General features: G+C 40.8%; 1 protein-coding gene across 2 annotated transcripts; it reads right to left on the bottom strand.

Moving 5' to 3' along the window:
• Positions 1-82: 82 nt before the first annotated feature.
• On the bottom strand, positions 83-21,074 carry kifap3b (kinesin-associated protein 3b). Of its 2 annotated transcripts, none has more exons than XM_066661968.1 (20): positions 20,887-21,074; positions 19,948-20,075; positions 19,079-19,230; positions 18,582-18,643; positions 17,517-17,658; positions 17,197-17,296; positions 15,402-15,526; positions 14,950-15,048; positions 14,164-14,342; positions 13,761-13,923; positions 13,110-13,210; positions 11,644-11,752; positions 10,187-10,299; positions 9,522-9,687; positions 8,487-8,612; positions 7,337-7,435; positions 7,086-7,171; positions 5,848-6,013; positions 5,228-5,306; positions 83-3,443 (listed from the first exon to the last, which is right to left on the bottom strand). In XM_066661968.1, the coding sequence occupies exons 1-20, from the start codon at positions 20,929-20,931 to the stop codon at positions 3,368-3,370; spliced, it is 2,316 nt and encodes a 771-aa protein (XP_066518065.1). In that variant the 5' UTR covers positions 20,932-21,074; the 3' UTR covers positions 83-3,367. The 2 variants fall into 2 exon arrangements, with proteins under 2 accessions (XP_066518065.1, XP_066518072.1); XM_066661975.1 differs by having other exon boundaries at positions 19,948-20,079.
• Positions 21,075-21,430: the final 356 nt, after the last annotated feature.

Here is a 21,430-nt window from a genome sequence, read left to right on the forward strand (position 1 = left end):
TCAACCCTGATTAGGATGAAGCGCTTACTGAATGAATGAAGGAATAAATAAAGACATGAATTCATGTTAATTTCAGCTGAACGTTTATTGTATTTTCTGTGTTTCGCAGTGGGGAGGCTTTAACAATGATTTTATGTTTCTGGGTCTTTATAGCAGCAAAGGCCTTTAGGATCTTACCAGGCACTGGTTGGAATTAAGAATATAAAGCTGTCTGCACAAAATATGAACCATAAAAAGACACCTGAAACAATGAGGAATAGTTTAAACGTCATAATTCAAGTTAAATATAAATTATGAACCACATTTACAAACTGCAAGTTTAAAAAAAGGAGGATAAAGGGTGCTACATTTGAACCGGTAACATGGATTTAAAGGGTTGGAAAACAAACTGGGTGAAACTGCATTAAGTCATCCATACAGACAGTAAAACAAAGCGTGTGTTTTTGCTACAGTGGATTATAACATATCAATAGAACAGACCCTATTCATTTGGCTCAGTCACATACAGCATAGTTAATACTATAATTTTATTAAAATATCTTCCGTACAATCTTAATCCTCTGAACTTGTGTCACTGTTCAGTGAATGAAATCATGCCCACACATGTCTGAGTCTAAGCTGGATTTCTCTATGAGAAAACCAAAAAGCATTTTTAGGTAGTTTTAAATCTTGAGATGTCTTTACTGTATACACTTTGACATTTTGAGGACACTCCTGTGTGCTGAAATGACCTGAAATTCTGCTATTAAAAGTAATATAGTTTTACACGATTCTGTTGAGAATTACTACAGACTTACAAGATATTTCAGAGTGGCTGCTTTACGTGTGTGTTCCTTTAAACTCGCTGTTAAACCTGACCCAAGCGCACAGGAGTGAGGAGCAGAAGCTCTGGTTTTTAGCCGTTTTTGCTCAGTTCACTTTCTTTTCAATTATTACTCAGTGCTCATATATCTGTGCACTTGTTTTGCTGTGTTTAATTAACCTTGTCTTTGCGCTCTCACATAAACGTGGATCCAGCGCTGTGATTGGACAGACTCAGACAAGGGGGTGGAGCAGTTGTCTCTGCAGTTGGGGTCAAAATCTGAGCAGAATTAGAAAGGATCATGTGATGTATCAAATCTGTAACATTCCTATCTACCCCTGTGTGTAACAGCAATGATTTAAGGACACCATGTTCATCAAAGAGAAAACAAGTTTCAGAGGTAAGTCCTTATATGGACAGGACACATCCTCCCAGGTCTGTCACACCCAATAAGCTTCAGCCCTTGTTAATGCAGAAAAGAGAGCAGTGTATTCAGTTCATGTGAAATAAACAGATACAGGTCCTTCAGCAGTTATATTACTGCATTATGTCTATATTTAATGGTTTTAGCATTTATTTAGCCATCTCACATGGCTTATTGTAGTGAAATTAGATTAGTGCGTTACAGTGGTGAGATTGGAACCAGGTGTCTCCATGTTTACAACACATGTTTACCATATTTAAAACAATTTGTTTTGTTCTACCATTAATGGTTCTGTGAAATGTTTCTCTCAAAACCACCACAACACACAGTCTCAGAGACCAACTGTGTTCAAAAATTTGTAATAGCTCTCGGTGAGGAGTTAAATGTTGAATGTTTGGTTCCATTCACCACCACTGTGAACCGTACTGACTCTTTGAGTTTCTTTGGAATGGAAGATTTCCCACCAGACCCTGCTCTGTTTCATGACCATTTAAATGAGCAGACATTTGCAAATATGGTTTAGTTGCCCTTGAACTTATTCAAGTATGTGCGGTGTCTAAATTAGCGTTCACTCAGAACTGTGACGTCATTCAGTGGATTTTATAAAGTTTAATATTAAAGTGCAGTCATTAAAACCTAAAAGAAAATACTAAGACCAAACTATAAAAGTATAAAAGCATAAATAAATTAAATAACTTAAGACGACGCTGCGAATCAGAGCTAACCTACGGCTTCTATTTTACATCATAAGCATGCAGTGTATAGTCCTGGGCAAAGGTTTGGGTACACCTGCTGAAATGTTGACTTGATTTTCTGGGTGAAAATAAGTGGAACATTGTCTACAAAAAACCCTCCTGCATAGTTTACTTAAGCAATAATACACCAGAGGTACGTGCTATAATGTGAGATCAGTTACACCAGTGCCAATATCCCGTTATATCACAAACCTTGAGGGTATAATTGAGATTCTGCTACACTAGAGGTTATTACCGTTTATCATTAGGTTTTAAGTAAGAAGTAAGAGGGCAGAAAAAATATGGCGTGCATGTCAGGCGTCATGGCAATTTTACGGGAGTATGTTGCGGAGTAGTACGTGAAGAGCTTTGGTTATAGTCCCATTATCAGCTCCTGGAATGTCTCTCAGCCAATCACACTACGGCTGGAACCAACTGTCCTATAGTACGCAATTTACTACACACCCTACACAAGTTTATCACAACATATTATATAACACATGGCTTCTGCAAAGTAATGATGCACTTCTACAGGGCCCTGGAAATGTCAAAGTAGAAATAAAATGAGGCTTAAAACACAATTTCCCAATTTCATAAACCATTCCTTCAGTATAACTAAAGTGACCCTCATTTTAATAATTCTGAAATATAAGAAATTGGTTCCTCATTTTTCCCTAAGAGATATTATTCTAGGACCATGTAGTTAAACTGAGGGAATAACAACTTTAAAAATGAAGAAAAGGTTATTAAACTAAGAAAATTAATTATTAAACCAAAGAAAATACTTCTCAAGTTGAAAAAAAAATCTATATTTTTGGGAAAATTGTTTACTAAAATTGCCGAAAGATATAAGTGTGGGAACATATAACTGACCTGAGGGAATCATTTATTAAACTGAAGGTATTACTTTATTAACATTGTCAATTCTGTGGAGCAGGGACTGATTTATTAAATTCTAGCAATATTTTAAGCCTCTAAATAATTAGTTACTTCAATGGCCTCTCAGGAGTTCTGAACATTTTATAAATTACTATTACTATTAATATCTGAAGCTTGTGTAATAAGGAGGAGCCACGCTGTAAGATTCCCATCATCATTTCCCTGTTCTCTTAATAAAATCAATCAAAATTGAACTAAACACACAGCATCCAAACCTTTGCATAGGACCATCTCTCCACCCTGTGTGGGACCACTGTCCAGTGTAGTGGACGCTCACCTAAAGCTGCTCTCCACATTAAAGCCCATCTCTGGACCAGGGAGCAGTGTCAGACAAGCTTAATCTTAACCTCAATCTTTATCTTAATCTCAGTCCTGTGGATTCTGTAAACTGGTTTAATCTGGTCTCACTCCTGCTCCAGGGGCACGTGTCTCCAAAGCTTAGCTGAGTGGACTGGTCCAGATCCTGTTTTAGCTGGACACGCCGTAGAAGTGTTCGTCCGGCCGGAAGCCGTAGGCCGTGGGAGGACGTCCATTCGATCCGTTACTGTGGAGAGAAACGTGGGTGAGAAGGGGGTACGTATCTACACAATACGGACAGAAGATCTCTCACTTTGTTTGTTTACCTCCCTCTAACCCAATCACTCTCTCTGGACATTAGTGTCCAGCTCCTCCTGTATGTATGGGATGGAGCTCCATCACTTTAGAGAACACAGTTCAACAGACCAGTGCTTGGGAGGCTTACACTATTTCTGTGGAGATTAAATTAGCTGTGCGGTCACAGCTGAACCTCAGTTTGTGCATTGGGTGCATCTTAAAGTAGTTGAGGTCTCTCATGATATAACAGGAGGAGTCTACAAACCACTGGACATGACTGAAAAGAAAAATGTATTCATCCACTAGATGGTGCTCATAATGTGCTCTCATGGTGTGTGTTTGTGTGTGTGTGTGCTTTGCATCTCATCTTCTATTCCATTTAGTCAATTTCTGTGAGGATTTTATTGCATTCTGCCACATAATCGTTGATGTCAGGTGCTGATGCTGGATTATCAGGTCTGGATCAAAAACAACTTCAGCTCCTGTACTCCAGAGAATACAGTTCCACTGCTCCACTGACGATTCCCAGAGACTCCCAGTTCACCCCATGCTTGTCTATGAGGTGTATACACACTGTGTTTGTGTCAGACCTGGGTTCAGTGTAACATAGCAGAAGTCACTCTTTATGAGGAGTGTCCAGATACTTTTGGACATACAGTTTACCTGCAGGAATCTAAAAGGGGAAAATTCCAGCCCATTTAAAACCAGTTTGTCACCTGGACGTCTGCCAGGGGCTTCCAAACACACAGTAAAATATAAGAGGGGTCTGGCTTCAGGCAGTAGAGGGAAGAAAGAAAAAAAAAAACAGGAGCTTTAAGGAAACGGGATACACTCCATAAAACTTCCAGGAAACGGGATACACTCCTCCATAAAACTGCAGAGCTCTCTCTTTCTCTCTCCTCCTTCTCTACAATCCCAACTCTCTCGTTGTTCTCTCTCCCTCCTTGTCATATATATATAAAATGTGAATTCTGAAAGACCCTCAGATTACACCCAAATCACCCCAAAGCCCTAATAACACACACACACATACGTGTGGGACTTCCATTCATTTTGTGGAGACTTAACATTTATTAATTCATTCATTCATTCATTATCTATAACTGCTTATCCAGTTCAGGGTCGCGGTGGGTCCAGAGCCTACCTGGAATCATTGGGCGCAAGGCAGGAATACACCCTGGAGGGGGCGCCAGTCCTTCACATTTATTAATCCTAACCCTAACTTTAACTCAACCTTAAAAATGTCTTCACCTTAAAATGTAATTATATATATATATATATATATATATATATATATATATATATATATATATATATATATATATATATATATATTAGATTGATTATTGTGGTTCCCACAAGGAAGACCATTCCCCACAATGTGAGTGTGTAAACATGTTTTTGTGCCACCGCCTGCACAAAAAAAATAAATAAATAAATAAAAAAAAACTTCGTAAGCACAGGAAGTGTACCAATTCCTGAATGTCCCCTCATGTTTATATTACCCCAGGTCTAACAGTGCATCTGTTAGTCAAGTTACTCTTCCATCCTCACTTCTATACTCTATTTTTGATGGGACAAAATGTTTTCTACTAGTCTTTTTGTTATTACTTCAGCAAAAAATGTTTAAACACTGGAACTTTAACTCTGATAAAACCGAGTTAAAAGGAATTATACCTTTATTCAGTGCCGTTAGTGTAAAAGCTGAATTAAATGAAGGAGGATATGACTCACCATCCATTAAAATCTCCGTTCTGAGAGTGGAACTGAGAGTAAGGGTCCGGACTCAGACTCCCTTCAGGGGGCATCCCATCTGCGCGTACACACACACACAAAGAAGAAACACATGAGAGACGGACCCCAGTGGAGACTCTTCCTCTCTGAAACTCGTCTCATTTATCTTCCTGAGAGCAGTTCTCCCTGGACGCTGCAGGAGACGGTTTCACACAAACAAACCGCAATGTTGAGGATTCTCAGTGTTTTAGGATTAAAATGATGTATAAGCATAAAACGATTAACCAGAGGAACACCATGCTCCACGTCACTGGCTGGAGTATGAAACTCTGAAAACACACCAAGGGCAATATATCGCTCATATCACCGTTGTAACAGGAGCAAAGAAGCATTCTTCATCTCCAGCTTGAGTGTGTGTAAAAGATCTGATTCCAAGCTTTTTTGCTGGTCCACTCATCCTGAATGTTTCAGGGGAAGTGGAGCTCTCCTTTTACGCTCAAAAGATGAAAAATACCAAAATGGAGATACAAGGTTTTGTTCTGAGAGTTATAATTTACTGTATACTGACAATCACTGGTACCAGGCCTGAGAGAGAGAGAGAAAGAGAGCGAGAGACTGACCAGTGCTGTAGAAGAGGTCGGCCTGCTCCAGGCTCTCTGGGTCGTCGCCGTAGAGGAACGGTTCAGCGTCGTCCATCTGTCGACTCTCCACCATCTCCAGCCACTGAGAGTTGTGCCAGCGAAACTTTTCACTCTGAATCTTACGCCCCCACTCTTCATCATACTCCTAAACACACACACAACAACGAACCATTAATATATGATGCTGTGGATCAGCTGCACATGATCCTGAAGTCTCCAAGCCAAATGCCAAGTGAGGGCTAGATGGATATGTAGCTCTGGGCTGTGGAGCAGTGATGCCGCATTCTCTGGAGTGCTGGAGCTCTGTCCAGTTTCTCTGGGATGTCGGGAGTAGGGTTTGCGATCCAGAACCCAAACCTCACACCAGTGTTTGGATATCTAATGTGCAGAGTCGTGAGTGTGAAATGTAGTGGTTGTTATGACTCAGATAAGATTTTTAAGTCAGTTAAAACTGTGGTGGTCCACTGCAGAGCGGGATGCGGTTCCCAGAGACGCGCCGGTCCAGGCTGTTCCACTCTCAGTGTGTGTGAGAGTGGGCAAAAACACTTGTTATTGCATACATGTCCCAAGTAAATTTCACAGATCTGACATACAGTGGTCCCGATTTCAAAGTGGTCAGAGTGTGTGGAAAAATTCCATTGGAAAGAAATCTGTTCGACCCTGTTGTGTAAAAGAGCCCCGGAGTCTTTTCACTGAATAAATACCAATTAACCAAACACAAAACAGACACACACACACACACACACACACAGTGGGAATGTGCATTGCTGTGCTTAAATAAAGCAAATTCATCACTGAACATTTCGGCTGATCATAGACCTGGGTTTAGCTTAGCCGCCACTTTGCTAAAATTGACCCATCCATCTGCAGAGTCCGTCGCCATGGAAACAAAGCAGATCACACAAAGCCCCTTGTGGTCCGGGGGCTTAACGAGGATACTAAAAACATAGTTTTCAACTACTCTACTACAGAGAGAGAGAGAGAGAGAGAGAGAGAGAGAGAGAGAGAGAGGTCAGTGTCTGAGAGTGACAGGAGAGTGTCAGAGAGAGACAGGAGAGAAATAGATAGAGAGAGAGGGTGTCAAGGAAGACAGAGAGAGAGAGAGAGAGAAGTAGAAAGAGTGAGACCCAGAGATATCAATCAATAAAAAAGTGCTGAGTGTTGCAAGGTTTGGTGTATGCAGTACAGTGTGTGAGTGTGAGTGTGTGTGTACTTACTGCAATAATATCCAGCGTGTTGTCGCACACCTTCCTGATCTCTGTGTTTTTGTCATGCATGAGGTCGATGAGGTAAGCAGGAGCCTCTGGGGGTGGAGTTAAGGACCCACAGCGTTTAAAGTGAACTCTGGTGTAAAACAGTGCTCCTGTAACTTATACACTGAGCCGCCACCCTGGTTCTGTGATGTCATATGTTTGCTCCGTACAGATCACAGCATGCCCTGTATTATAAACCTCAGAGAGAAGGATACGAGTGTCCTTAATGATGACGTCCCTGGTGGCCTGGTGGAACACCATCTGGTAGAAGACATAAATGATCTGGCACACAAACTCGTCGTCCTCCTGTTTGGCTACAAACAGAACAGAAGCCTTTATAAACACAGGTCAAGAATGGAATGTGTTTAGAGGAAGCCCAAGGTAAGAGGTGTTGACCAAAAGTTGTTTGTTTGGTATCGGTAATCATGACACCTTTCTGTAAAAACACCACTGCCACGAGGGTGCACCAATTCTCCATTTTGGCGAAAGTGAGATAGTGGACAATACAGTGTCTTGTTTGAGGCATTTCAGTCAGGATGGATTCAAGAATCACACTGAACATTAATTATGATTCATTGATTCCTGAACTGAACCAATAAGACAGACCCGCAGGGCACACAGCTGGACCATCATCTGGACTGAAGGGAAGGAAGAAATATGAGCCCTAAACTCTCACATTATACGTTCCAAAAGAAAGCTTTAAAAGTTTCCCTAAAACAGAGTGAAAAGAAACTGAATCAACTGAATCAGATGGTTCTTTAAATTGAACCAGATTGAAAGAATCACTTCAGGAAAGTGAGTCGAAGATATGAATCACTTTTCCACACTGTCAGAAAAAATAGTCACGGTGGTGGTACACTCAAGAGAGTATATACATTACCTTTAATTAAGGAACTTAACTGTACCTTATTACATTTTAAAAGTAGATATCAAAATTGTGTTGATTTCATACGCTCCATTGCTCCATCTCCAGGACTTATATAATGTTCTTTTATTTTACACAGTTCTATAATGAAAGATTACACATATCCACCTCTCCTGGAGAAGAGAACGTTTAGAGAACACAACTGGACCTTAACACCACTGCTGTATCTTTAAAAGTACATTTACACTCTTTGTGCCTTTAGTGACAATATTAACTGAATTATATACATCTTCACTCTGGTGCACTACACTGTGAAAAAACAACACAGACCTGGGACGGAAGCATTTTTGTTATTTGTAAATATAGCACATGTATATTACAGTCATATTTAGAAACTTCTGGCCAAAACTCCTTAACTTTGACCACATGGCTCATGGGCTTGGTGGTCATGTTCCAGGTGGCCTGTGCGGCCTGTGCTAGATTCCTCTCCCCCTTCTCACCGTTTAGAAGCTCAATGAGGGCTGGGATAATCCCGGATTTTGCCAACATCACAGCGCAGGAATCGTCCATGGACACAGTGCCAATCATTATTACCACCTCCAGTATCAGGTCATCCTCCGCTGACCCTACAGTGCACACACAGACACACACAGACAAACCAAAGGCCAACAGTGAGGACACTTATCTGTATACTTCACCTGAATTTCAACTTTCATTCATTATCTGTAACCGTTTATCCAGTTCAGGGTCGCCGTGCGTCCGGAGCCTACCCGGAATCATTGAGCACAAGGCAGGAACACACCCTGGAGGGGGCGCAGTCCTTCACAGGGCGACACATAAACACACATTCACTCACACTCACACCTACAGACACTTTTGAGTCGTCTGTCCACCTACCAACGTGTGTTTTTGAACCGTGGGAGGAAACCAGAGCACCCAGAGGATGAATTTCAACTTGAATGAAGTAAGTTCTCTGCATTTGCATTTACAGTTTATAAATTACTTGACCATAACTTTCCCTCTGATCTTTCTAAAGATTCAATCAATAATTTTTATCAAAAAAATTGCAATTAATATTGATGTGATTATTATTTTATAATTGTTTTTCTATAAAATCAAAAGATCACGAACACATCTGCTTTAATCTCCCTGAATAGAACATTTATACTGCATAGAGTGGGTGCCCTACACGCGGTGTCCTTGTTTAAAAAGGGTTAAAAAAAGACAGGTTTGTGCTAAAGTGCTAAAACAACTAACAACTTGTGTTACACGGGACTGAAGAGAGTTGTGTTTGGGGAAGCGTAGAGTTGAATGAATGTCTAGAGTTGATTAGTTTAGTAGCTTTAAGTAGTTTTTTGCAAAATTTGATGCACGGATCAAAGACGACAGAAACGCTATCAAAACCAAATTTTGCATCTTTTCCTTTTTCAAATAAATTGGCCTTTTCTCCAAGTAAATTTGACTCATGATGACCAGGGCTGAATATGCTTTTTGAATACGATTTTTACTCTCTCTCACTCTCCCTTTATATTTACCAGGTTTGAGGTGGTCTTTGAGGTATGGTACGAGGTTATACTCCCTCAGTAACAGCTCCCAGTCCAAGTCAGAGATGGTCAGATTAGCCAGAGTTCCCAAACACTCAATCACATACTCCTCATCATCGTCCGGTCCAACCTGAGCCGCCAGATCACCCACATAATCCTGTAGTGCACACCACCAACGATAAGAGACAGGACTTTAATGATCCTGAAGAAAACTGCAGTGTTACAGAAGCAAGACATGAAACACATCAACAAACACATCTGTCTGACATCAGTTCTGAGCTGATTCACTTACAGTGATCACCCATAACATTAAAACTACACTCACTGTCCGTTCCATCAGCTCCACTGACCATACAGCAGCACTCTGTAGTCCTGTGCTTTGTCTGATCAACCCGTATCAGTGCAACACCTGCTCTGTGGGGGTCCTGACCAGTAAAGAACAGGGGGGAAAGGGGGGCTAACAAAGTATGCAGCGCAACAGATGGACTACAGTCTGTAACTGTAAAACTAAAAAAGTGCTCCTGTGTGGTCAGCGGAGGGTAGAAACCAGCAGGTAGGTTTAATGTTTTGGCTGATTTGAGTATTTTCATGTCTTGGCTTCAGTGATGTGGGCAGAGAAGGAAGGAACTGTGACTGAAAACTGGACACAAACTGACCAGGAAAAGCTGTTTGAGTGGACCGTCATGTTGCGAGATGTTTCTGATCATCTTCATCAACAGAGGGTCCTTACACTTCAGCGCTCTCTTCATCAGCATCTTCAGGCCGTTTCCTGTGAAAACATGTAAGGAATTAAACCCTAATTTGTACCTGGATTTCTCCCAGAGTTATCAGTGCCTATGGACTAGACCAGACCCCCCACCGCCCTCAATCACAGCATGCTGAAGCTAGGAGGGTGAAGGCACACAAAGCCTCTTTCAGAGCTGCTGCTAATGCATCATCACTGGAGCTCAGCACACTTGGATGAGAACACTAACCGCTAAATCCCTTAGAGTAGCTCACAGACGCTCAGTTTTAGACTTCTGCTGTAAAGTTACTTTGTCAGACATGTTTGTGATTATAATTTTCTCTGTGAGCTCTGTGAGATCCAGTGTTAATTTTGGGAACTGATTTTCATTTAATTTTAGTCTTAATATTTTGTCTTAAATGTGTATTAATTGTAGTCTCATTTTAATCACATATCATTTATTATTGTTAGATTTAGACCCGTTTTAGTAGAAAAAATCATTTTAGTCTTGTTTTGTAAATAATAAAATTACCTAATTTAGTCATGTATTTTTAAAGGTTTTACTATTTTAGAGAGATTATTTATTGATTAAGTTTTATACATTCTCATATACAATAGCTTATGAGTTATGTTACATTTAAAAACACATTAATATCCATAATTCTGGAAGGACTTTTTCCACTTCATGTCATTTTAATGTAATCACTGCAAAAGGCGTCTGAAACTGTGACTGAGTCGACTCCAAGAGATTCAACTCTATGAGTCACTGGCATGAGTGAACATGAGCGACTACGAGATGCTCAAAGAATCGATTCTTTAAAATGATAGACAATAAAGGGGAGTCGACACCCAAAGAATCGTTTCGTCGTCACCCTGAAAACAAAAAACAACGGGGCATTTTCCTGTTTGAAATTTACTTTCTGTATTCAGATCAGTAATAATAAGTCATTTATGTCTCTCACATTAACATTTCTTGTCTTCAAATGATAATAGTTATTTAGTTCTTGTGTAGTTTTCATTGTGAAAATAGGTCGGCAACAAATTTTTCCTCATAGTTTTCTTTAACGAAATAAACACTGGTGAGATATAGTTGATTTTATAAAATCCTAAAATAATGTTTGTTCTTGTTTCTGTCATTACTTAATGATTGTGACTTTACTAAATCATATAGTAATGCTTATTATTGTATTATTATTTAAATTGCCTTAAGTACCATTAATTAATGCAACCTTATTTTAAAGTGTTAACCACAGTTCTTGGGTAAAACTAAAGCCTGAGCTGATCCACCAAGTTAGAGCTGAGAATGAGGTGTTGCTCATTTAACACTTGCTCCTGTTCACACTGCTGTTTCAGTTCTTTCTGACTAAGAGAAGTGCACTGGGACTGTACCCTGACAGATGATGTGGGCATTCCTCAGGTTCGCCGCCAGGTTGATGCAAAAGGAGATGAGCTCAGAGTCGATTCTCTCCTCTCCGTGTTCAAACAGCATCTGCATTAGCTGTATATATGCACACACACACATAGAAAACAGTATTACATATTGTAACAAACTATAAAAAGAAATAAAAAGTGTACTAAAAAGACTATTATATCTTATTTTATTTATTATAATTTATCCAATTGTTTTATTCTCTTTTCAGTTCCTTCTTCAATATTCTCTTTCACTTCATCCTCTGGGTGCTCTGGTTTCCTCCCACGGTTCAAAAACACACGTTGGTAGGTGGACAGACGACTCAAAAGTGTCTGTAGGTGTGAGTGTGAGTGAATGTGTGTTTATTTGTCGCCCTGTGAAGGACTGCGCCCCCTCCAGGGTGTGTTCCTGCCTTGTGCTCAATGATTCCGGGTAGGCTCCGGACGCACGGCGACCCTGAACTGGATAAACGGTTACAGATAATGAATGAAAGTTGAAATTCAGGTGAAGTATACAGATAAGTGTCCTCACTGTTGGCCTTTGGTTTGTCTGTGTGTTTTATAATGCCTCTGGGCAGTGACACTCTCTGAGGTCTCTGACCTAAAGAATACATCAGCTCATTTCATTAGTTTTGTTGAATCTCTGTGAAAATGTAATTTTTCAGTACCATGAGTGTGTGGAGGAAACTCGAGCCTGGGGCTGTGTGTGAGACTGGATATTAGCCTGCCCTCCGACAGGTTTTTACCTACTTACCTACCTACAATCTGAAGAAACATCTCAGTGGAAAGGGATTTTCTGACAATAACCATAAATTATCATTTCTCCAGTAAAGAAATTCATTTTTTCAGGGAATTTAATCTAATTGCTAGATCTAACACGTGTGGAAGTTAAAGGTCATTACACAGAAAAATAAAAATATAATACATTTCATATTTGTTTAACTTCTCTACACTTCTCTACTGAGAACGTACTGCACACCCCTCGTAAACAGCCAAACGTTTATGTTCTTTGTAGTGCAGGTGTTGACTTCTTTTCTCTTCGAAAATCAGCAAAACCTGTCATCTGACCAGGGGTGCCTAAACTTTTGAAGGTGGCTGACCTGAGGGATGTGGTCTGATTTCCTAAAATAATGGAACCGTAAAGGGAGCACACTTAAATAACCCCATAACGTTTTATGCTCCATTTCTATTACTTGGTTCTGTTGAATACACTGGGAAATACGTAACAGAGGATTTCAAAGGCCCAAAATGTTTTGAAAAATGTTTTATTTTAAGCTGTTTTCCTCAAATAAGTTATATTCAGCAAATAAACTAGTGAGCATTAAAACGTACAGGATGTGTTACAAAATCTCTACTACAGCACAGATGCCCAAACACTGGGACTAGACACAAGTGTGTGTGTGTGTGTGTGTGTATGTGCATGCATGTGTGTGTATGAGGCCGACCTGAGGGATGCAGTCTGTGTAGGCAAACATGGCTTTAGAGCGGTCATCCATACTGATGTGGTACAGGATGCACATCACAATCTGTTTATGACTCTCACTGGCTGAAGAAAACAAGACAAACAACCAGACGTGGTCAAACACGGAAACACTAACCCAGGGTGACTTACTATTTTAATCAGGGGTTAATAAAGGGGATAGGAAATGTGTTCCTGCCTGTTCCTAACACACTTCATTTATTCCATCCCTCCTTCCACCCGCCCCTGAAACACACTACACACCCATCAAAAACACATCAACAAAACTGAGACCACCAACAACACATTACAGAGAGAGAGAGAAAGTAGAGAGTCTCAAGGAGAAAGGTGAAAGAGAGAGGGATAAAGTAGAAAGCGAGAATGAGTGTGAGAGAGAGATTCTGTGTGTGTGTTTGTATGACAGAGGGAAAGAGAGCTGATGTCTTGTTTTAAAAGAAGTGATATGATAAACTGGGTGTGAATGCGAGTTAGAGTTGAATTGTAATGTGTAGTGTAGTCAAATTAGATTATTTTGGTGGAGTTGCTCAGCCGAGCGGTGAGCTTTGATTGGGGAGGACTGTGGGGTTGATGGTGATGATAAATTAAAGGTGATTTAAGGTGGAGATAGTGGAGTTACCCAGCAGAGCGGTGAGTTTTGGGAGCAGTCCCACTTGCACCATCTTGCTCCTGAGCCCCGTGTCGAAGGAGAGATTGAGGAGGAGGCGCAGCGTCATGTTCATCAAATCTTCATGTTCACACGGCACCAGATGAGCCAGTTTCTCCACTGTGTCCATCTCCGCCTGAGTACAGGAAACACAACACACACATAACAATATACACTTACTGCTGCTGTGAGGCTTGTGGGCTTTTGACCAAAGCAGGTCACAGACATTTCATTAAGAACCAGAACTGTTTTCCACTGTGGAGAAGAGGGTAAGATACAAACTCTTTTAAGTGTTCAATAAATAATAAATCTGTCTCTGGGGTAGGCAGTCTCTCTTGGTCTGTCTGTCCCTCACTCCCAGTCACCACAGACTCACCATGTCATTCTTGTTCTCCAGGAATATGCTGAGCTTTTTAAGGAAGGAGACCACCAGCACCAGCAGCTCCTTGTTGTCTCGTTCCAGCATCTTCACCAGCAGGTGAACGATGTTTTTATTTCTCATCTTCAACTCCGTCCTCGTGTCCTCAGCCAAATTCAGCAGCAGATACAGGGCCACTGCGAGAGAACGAGGATACAAACAAGAGATCTATGAGATTGACAGTGGATATTAATACACTAACCCTCTATATGAAGGTCAAGATTTAAATTGACGTTGACTACAGAAGGTACGCATTCTTTTAACCTCACCTACTGACTAATTCATAAATCACTGAACGAAAAGAGTTCAAGGAGCACTTATTCTCTCCCATGGGTCTTCTTTACTTTATAAAACAACCATCTGGGGAAATGACCATGCCTCCTGAGGAAGGAGGACGCTGGAGGCAGGTCAGCTGACAGGCCGTTTACTTACACATGCAAGTATTATTTTAATAAATATCACCACATCTTATCCAGGTGCTTCTTACTGAGTGTCTACCAACAGGTCACCAGGACCGAAGTCCAGAGAGAGCTTCCTACCCTCTTCCAGAAGTTACATTCTGCACTTTCTGTGGTGCTTACTCAAGATTAACAAGGATAGAGGCTCTATTCTCCCTATTACAGCTTAGTGCAACATCACAATGATTTTGAAGCTTTAATTTTAAGGTAAAAATACTACATAGTGTTGCTTTAAATGGGTTAAAGCAGGAAACAGTGGGTGAAACTTAAACCAGTGTAGCATTACCCCTGAGAAGCTGTTCCTGCTTGACTAGAAGACTCTGGTATTTCTTATAAGCTTTCTCCTGCTCCTTCTTCAGAGTCTGGTTCTCAGGGTCATCATCACGTAAAGACGGGTCAAGGACAACTGCGTCTAGCTGCGGTGTGAGGGGGTGTTGTGGGGTGTACACTTTGTCTAGAGCACCATAAATATCACAAAAGTAAGATGAATAACTGTAATAACACACTATTTTAAAGCCACCTATACAGGAACGTCATAACAGAAACATAATCTCTGACATAACAGAACTGGTTAGGGCTCTCCTGCAAGGGTGTTTAGTTTTAATGGTGTTTTATTAGCGGCAAATTTAAAAGCCTCAAATGTCCTAGTCTCATATTGTGAGACTGTGGAGAGCTTTAGTTAAAGGGATGGAGAGCTGGGATATAATCCAAATGAAAGAGAGACAGCAAAAAGGATATAAGCCTTGCTCTTCTTCTCCAGTTCGTCCTGCCACAGGTCATATCTCTTCAGCTCGTGTTCGATGATGTTCATGCACAGAGCGCCGATCTTATAGTGTGTGATCAGACCATGGAACTGAGAGAAGCTGAAAAACCAAACCATTAAATTATAATTTACTTATCCATCTATGGCTACGTTCACACAGCTAGTAAAAGTGGCCCAAATGTGTCGTTTGTATGGCTGTGTGAACTGCACATATCCTACTGAATCTGAATTTAAAAAATTAAAATCAGATTTGGGCCACTTTCATACATGGTACAGAGATCCGATCCATATACGATCTGTGGAAATGCAACTCTGTCTGAACCATCAGATCGGAATTCGTGTGACTTTTATGTCACTCTGGCTGCTGAGAATGATCTGTGAACTCCAATGCATTTTCGTTTTATTTTGAGGTGTTAAGGACAAGGAAACGCCCCAATCAAAGAATTTTCATTTTGAAAAAAATATTGGTAAATGAAAATCATGTGAAATGAATCCAGTTTCCTGTCTCTCATTTATGAGAAAATAAAATCTTGTGGAAACTTGTATCAAGTGTTTTAATAAAACAAACAAGAGAAAATCTTTTTTATTAGTTTTATATCAGTTTTATATTTTTCAATCTTGGTATGAAGCTACAAAAGTGTGAATCACAGAATGTCAGGAAACTGGATTAAGTTATATGACATGTTTAAAAGCTCGAAATGTAAAGTCTCTAAACTTCAGGAACATCTCCATGGACCTGAACCACTACAACTAAATATTCATCACCCTTGTCAAAAAAGGCTCCACGTCAGGGGGAAAAAATAAACAAAACCCAAGGCGCCTCCAAGGGTCCAAAGAAAACCAGAAGCGTGCACATACACTTTCACGCTCTAAATCGTTCCTGTCAGCTGTTTTGCTGGAACCAGACAACCCAGAACCCTGAGAGATCTGAGCTGAGGTCGCAGGGAAGGTTTCAAGAGCTGTTCTCAGCTTATTCTGACATCCCGCTGCTTCCAAACTCAAGAGATAAGCTCATCTCGGGTTTCCGACTTCTTTTTCTCGTGATATTATCAGCTCGGGGAGATTACAATGAAATAAAACTGCCGAGGCCAAACACGGACCAATCCCCAAGTGACTAATCACTGCTCCGTGTTCACGATCCCTAAATTGGATGCTTCATTCTCACACTCTTGAGCAGCGCATGGTTTATTAATGATGTCACTGCCTTAAAAAACCTTTTCAAAATCACGCAATGCGTCAAAGGGCAGAAACTGATCGGGACTCTTCTGACCGGCTTAAATTCTCTAGCAATAGCAGCTCAGTGATAGAAAAATATTAGCGACTAACAAGGTCAAGCATGGGACAACGACAAATTATTTTAGCATGAAACCAAATGGGACGCTCTGGAGCAACTGCACATGAACCTAAGGTCCCCATGCCCAAGGCCACACGTAGGCTAATGGATTTTAAAGCCCCCTCAGCATTGAGCTGTGGAACAGAGGATAATTTGCAAATGAGTTTGTGATACTGAACTAATCATCAATATCAGTGCCTGACTTCACTTGAGGCTGACTGCAATCAAATCCTCACAACAATGTTTCAACATCCACTGTAACGTCCGCTTAAAACCGTGGTGACCTTAGTCTCATGTGTAGCTGCTCCAGGGCACCTCGTTTCATTCTGGGTTTTCTATAGAGCCCATAGCTCCAGAACGGATGTGTTTACACTGAACTGAGAGGTGTCTACAAACTTTCGGCCTAGAGTACATCCCTGAGTGCCAGGGTCTGATACCTGGAGAAGCAGAAGAAGATGTAGACGATGGTGGTGGCCAACTCCACACTCTGCTTCCAGTCTTCCCTCAACACGCGAGCCAGAGCCCCAAGAGCAGTTTCTGAACATGCGCGCGCGCACACACACACACACACACACACACACACACACACACACACACACACATATTATTTGGTTATATTTCTGACTTAGTTATTACAACCATAGATGTGCATTAATAAAGCATTATGAACCCAGGTTTCACGAGGAGTGTCAACAACTGTTTGAAATCCCAGTTAACCCTCTGTATTTGATCATAACAAATAAAGAAGATCTCGCACCGTTGTGCAGCAGCTCCTCCAGGTTGTCCGGGTTGCGAGCCAGGTGCAGGATGAGGGTGGAGCCTCGGACTTTTTCAGGAATGTTTTCATACAGCAGCTCCACGTATTCATCAATTTTATTAATGTTGGCCTCTTCATCAAGCTGAAACACAGCAGAACACACACGACATACAGAACACACTGGGGTCTGTGGCCTGGAAGTGCACCAAAATAACACTTTACTGTAGGTCGTTGTTCATGGTGCAAAATATAATCACATGACAGAAAATATAATCACAATTGTATAGAGTCCAATTGGAGTTTTTAATAAGATACAAAAAAAAGATATTGCAAACAACAGCACTTCTCATTTATGGTTCTCAATTTTTTTGCACTAATTTTTATTTTTACCCTGCATGGATGTGGGGGGGTGGGACAACAGGACTGAGGCGTGCTCTGAGAAGAAGGCGTGTCTTGTATGTTTAATTCCATTAGCATAAACATTAATTCATTGTCTGTAACCGCTTATCCAATTCAGGGTCATGGTGGGTCTGGAATCTCTGGGCACACGGCAGGAACACACCCTGGAGGGGGTGCCAGTCCTTCACAGGTCGACACACACTCACACCTATGGACACTTTTGAGTCACCAATCCACCTTCCAACATGTGATTTTGGACCGTGGGAGGAAACAGGAGCACCCGGAGGAAACCCACGTGGACACGGGGAGAACACACCAACCTCTTCAGACAGTCACCTGGGTGAGACTCAAGCCAACAACCTCCAGGTCCCTGGAGCTGTGTGACTGCGACACTACCTGCTGCTCCACCGTGCCGCCCAGCATAAATATTTTTGTTTAAAATATTTTATTATATTTACAGCTAATAAAGACAGCAATTTCACAACACAAAATATTTTATCAATATTTAGGTCACATGCATTAAGCACGATAACTCACTATTAGACTTTTAGAAACATCATGTTTCATTGATTGTTTTTTAAATTTTTTTTATTTAAAGCGGATTTCCCTCAACTTCCACAGAAAAACAGATACATATTTTCTGAATTGTTTTTCAGTGTTTCTTACCTCCATCCCCTCAAACGGAGTGAGCTCTCTGGGCTTGACTAACTTCTTCTCTTCTTTATCGGCTACAACAGAGACAATAAAAAACAAAAACACAGATTTAATCAGACCAAGACATTCCTGAAATTACATTATCAGCATGAGTCACACGTGCTACACTGGGCAGTACATATGCAATTACTACATATACAGAATGAAACAACAGTGCTGACTCCTCCCTCAACATCCATGACTGAGGTGACCTTGAGCAAGGCACCTAACACGCAGCTGCGTCTTGTGCACTGGGACGGCTGCCTGGCACTCCAAGTGCATGAGTGCTCACTGACCCTAGTTGAACAGTGTTTGTTTGTGTGTGTGTGGGGGTGTGATCCCTACCATGGACAGGTTAAATACAGAAGCAAAATTAAAGAGTATTGTTTTCCTTCGCCTTTCATTGCAGTGCAACTTTCATTATACAGATACTGGTGCTGTGTTACCGGCCTTGGGTTCAACTACAATACCTTTGCTGCCAGGTTTCTTGCGATTCTGCAGGTAGAAGAGCAGGTGCTCCACCTCTGCCAGTTTGGACGGATGGATGAGTTTACACTCGTCCACCACCTTCCGGGCCAGAGAGGCCACGTCCGTGCTGGAGTTCAGACTCTTCAGACGAATACTGAAACACAGCAGAGGACAGAGACAAGTCAACAAAAAGAACTGTATCCAGTGTCTACAGATACAACACCAAAACACAACATACATATACAGAACCTAAAAGACCTGGGGCATGTTACACCAAGCAGTTTTTCTTTAATTAGCCTGATGATTTAAGCCTCAAGTTAAATGTGTCTGATAGGAAAAGACCAAAGTGTGACTCGTCCAAAAGGAGCATCCCTTAACCCTCCTTCTATTGGTTAGGGCACTCTATTGGTAAGGAATCTCTCACCTGTCTTCACAGTCAAGAGAAAGTAGTGATTTGTAAATCTGCTTTGATTTGTATTTAACACAACCAGACCAAATATAAAGTGTGTCGTTTTTTCAGCTTCATTGTTTCCTGCAGAGATTCATTAATTCTGTAACTGAATAACGATAAAAAAAAACGAAATAAGAGCACTGAGTAAAAACGAGAAGGGAAAAGTAAGAGAACCGAGCGAAAACGTCTAAGAAACAATTTCAGTTCCTCACCCTTCACTGTGCTGTTTTAAATGATTTATTGAAACTAAGCTCACAGGGGAAAATATAAAATATTCTTATAAATATTACAGCCTTCAGTTTTTACTAGGATTTCACATACTATCCCAACGCTTTTAGAATAAGGGCTTGTATAAAAACCCCATTCATTCCCCTCTAACCATAAAATAACAACAATGTGATCTACACAGTAAATTCTCACATTTTCTGGCAGTCTTTCCTCTCCTCGTGGACAGTGTCTCCTCTCTCTCCCAGGACGGACGCCTCCACCTCATAGTGAATCACTAAAGCTTTCTCAGTGGGATGAACGTCTATGTTTCCCGGCTTCACCTTCCTAAACCAAGAAAAAATGTGTATAAAACACACACACACACACACAATCACAGACTGTAGGCCATCACAGGACCCCCACAGAGGAGGTATGAATTTGGGATCAGCACTGCTGTGTCTGATCCACTCATACCAGCACAACTAACACACCACCACCACCACGTAAGTCAATGTTACACCTGCTCCGTGTGGGTCCTGACCATTGAAGAACAGGGGAAAATGGGCTAAAAAATACAGATGAGTAACAGATGAACTATAGTCTGTAATTGAACTACAGCACTCTGGTATGGATAGTGATTGAAGAAACAAGGATTTGTTGATAAAAATATTTTATTAATTTCTTATTTCTGGCATCATGCAACTGTACACGTATATCTATTTTTATTATTATTATTATTATTGTTATTATTATTGAATTAATTACTTTTCTAATAATAAAAATTCTAATAAAAGTTATTATTAAAATGTAAATATATAAACTATTATGTTTATATATTTAAAAAACAAACAAACAAACAGCAAACCAAAAACATTAATTATATTACTTCGGCCACTGGGAGAGCAAAAACTGAGCCCAGCTAAGAATAAGGGCAGGAATAGAGTCGTAGAAAAAAAACAGGCAAAGAATACAATCTCCTTTGTTAATATTGATGTTTAATGTTTTTATAACCGCTGTATATGTGGTTTAATAATGTTTTTATCTGCAGGTATTAAACCTTGTTGTAATTACATTGGATAAGGTTAACTCACCGGTTCAATCTCAGCAGATCATAATAACAATAATATTAAGCTTAATAACGGTAAAACTCACCGTTTGAGATACTGCGCGTCGTCCTGCATCGTCTCCTCTGTTCATATGAAGACCTCAGCAGCCTCTTTCTGCGACAAAAAACATATATTTTTAATAATAATCTGCTCTATATCGGTCTGTTATTCCCACAGAACCGCTCCCTGCAGCCGCTATTCTCCGCAGAGCTCCGCTTAACGGCGCCCTCTACCGCCCAGGAGGAAACACGGACCTGGTGCCTTTACTGCCCTGACAGCCTCTGCTCCTCTGGGAGGGCCCTAAATTAGATACTGGAACATTGTTGCGAGGATTTGATGGCATTAAGTCATATAATCATCAATGAGGTCAGGTTGGGTGATTAGTTCTGGATCGCATACACAACTCATCACTCGAGAGAACGCAGTACCACTATCTCTTTTAAGACTCTCTGACCAAAACATTACAACCATCACAGTCTGGCCCCCGCAAAGTGGCTCAGATACTTATGCAACAAAAAATCAAGAATTGAAAAAAAATCCCCCAGTCGACAGGGGGCACTGCAACCAGACCATTAGTGTTATTTCACTTG

This window comes from Hoplias malabaricus, chromosome 1 (assembly GCF_029633855.1).
Source record: "Hoplias malabaricus isolate fHopMal1 chromosome 1, fHopMal1.hap1, whole genome shotgun sequence".
In the NCBI taxonomy this organism is placed as follows: Eukaryota; Metazoa; Chordata; class Actinopteri; order Characiformes; family Erythrinidae; genus Hoplias; species Hoplias malabaricus.

What these genes read in the sequence shown, in the direction of transcription:
- kifap3b (XM_066661968.1), bottom strand. Translation starts at nt 20,931, where the DNA reads ATGAACAGAGGAGACGATGCAGGACGACGCGCAGTATCTCAAACG. An exon ending in GGAGAAGAAGAGCAAGGCTT is followed by an intron (nt 15,049 to 15,401) that starts ATATCCTTTTTG and finishes ACCCGTCTTTAC; the next exon opens with GTGATGATGACCCTGAGAAC. An exon ending in CGACCTCTTCTACAGCACTG is followed by an intron (nt 5,307 to 5,847) that starts GTCAGTCTCTCG and finishes GTGTACGCGCAG; the next exon opens with ATGGGATGCCCCCTGAAGGG.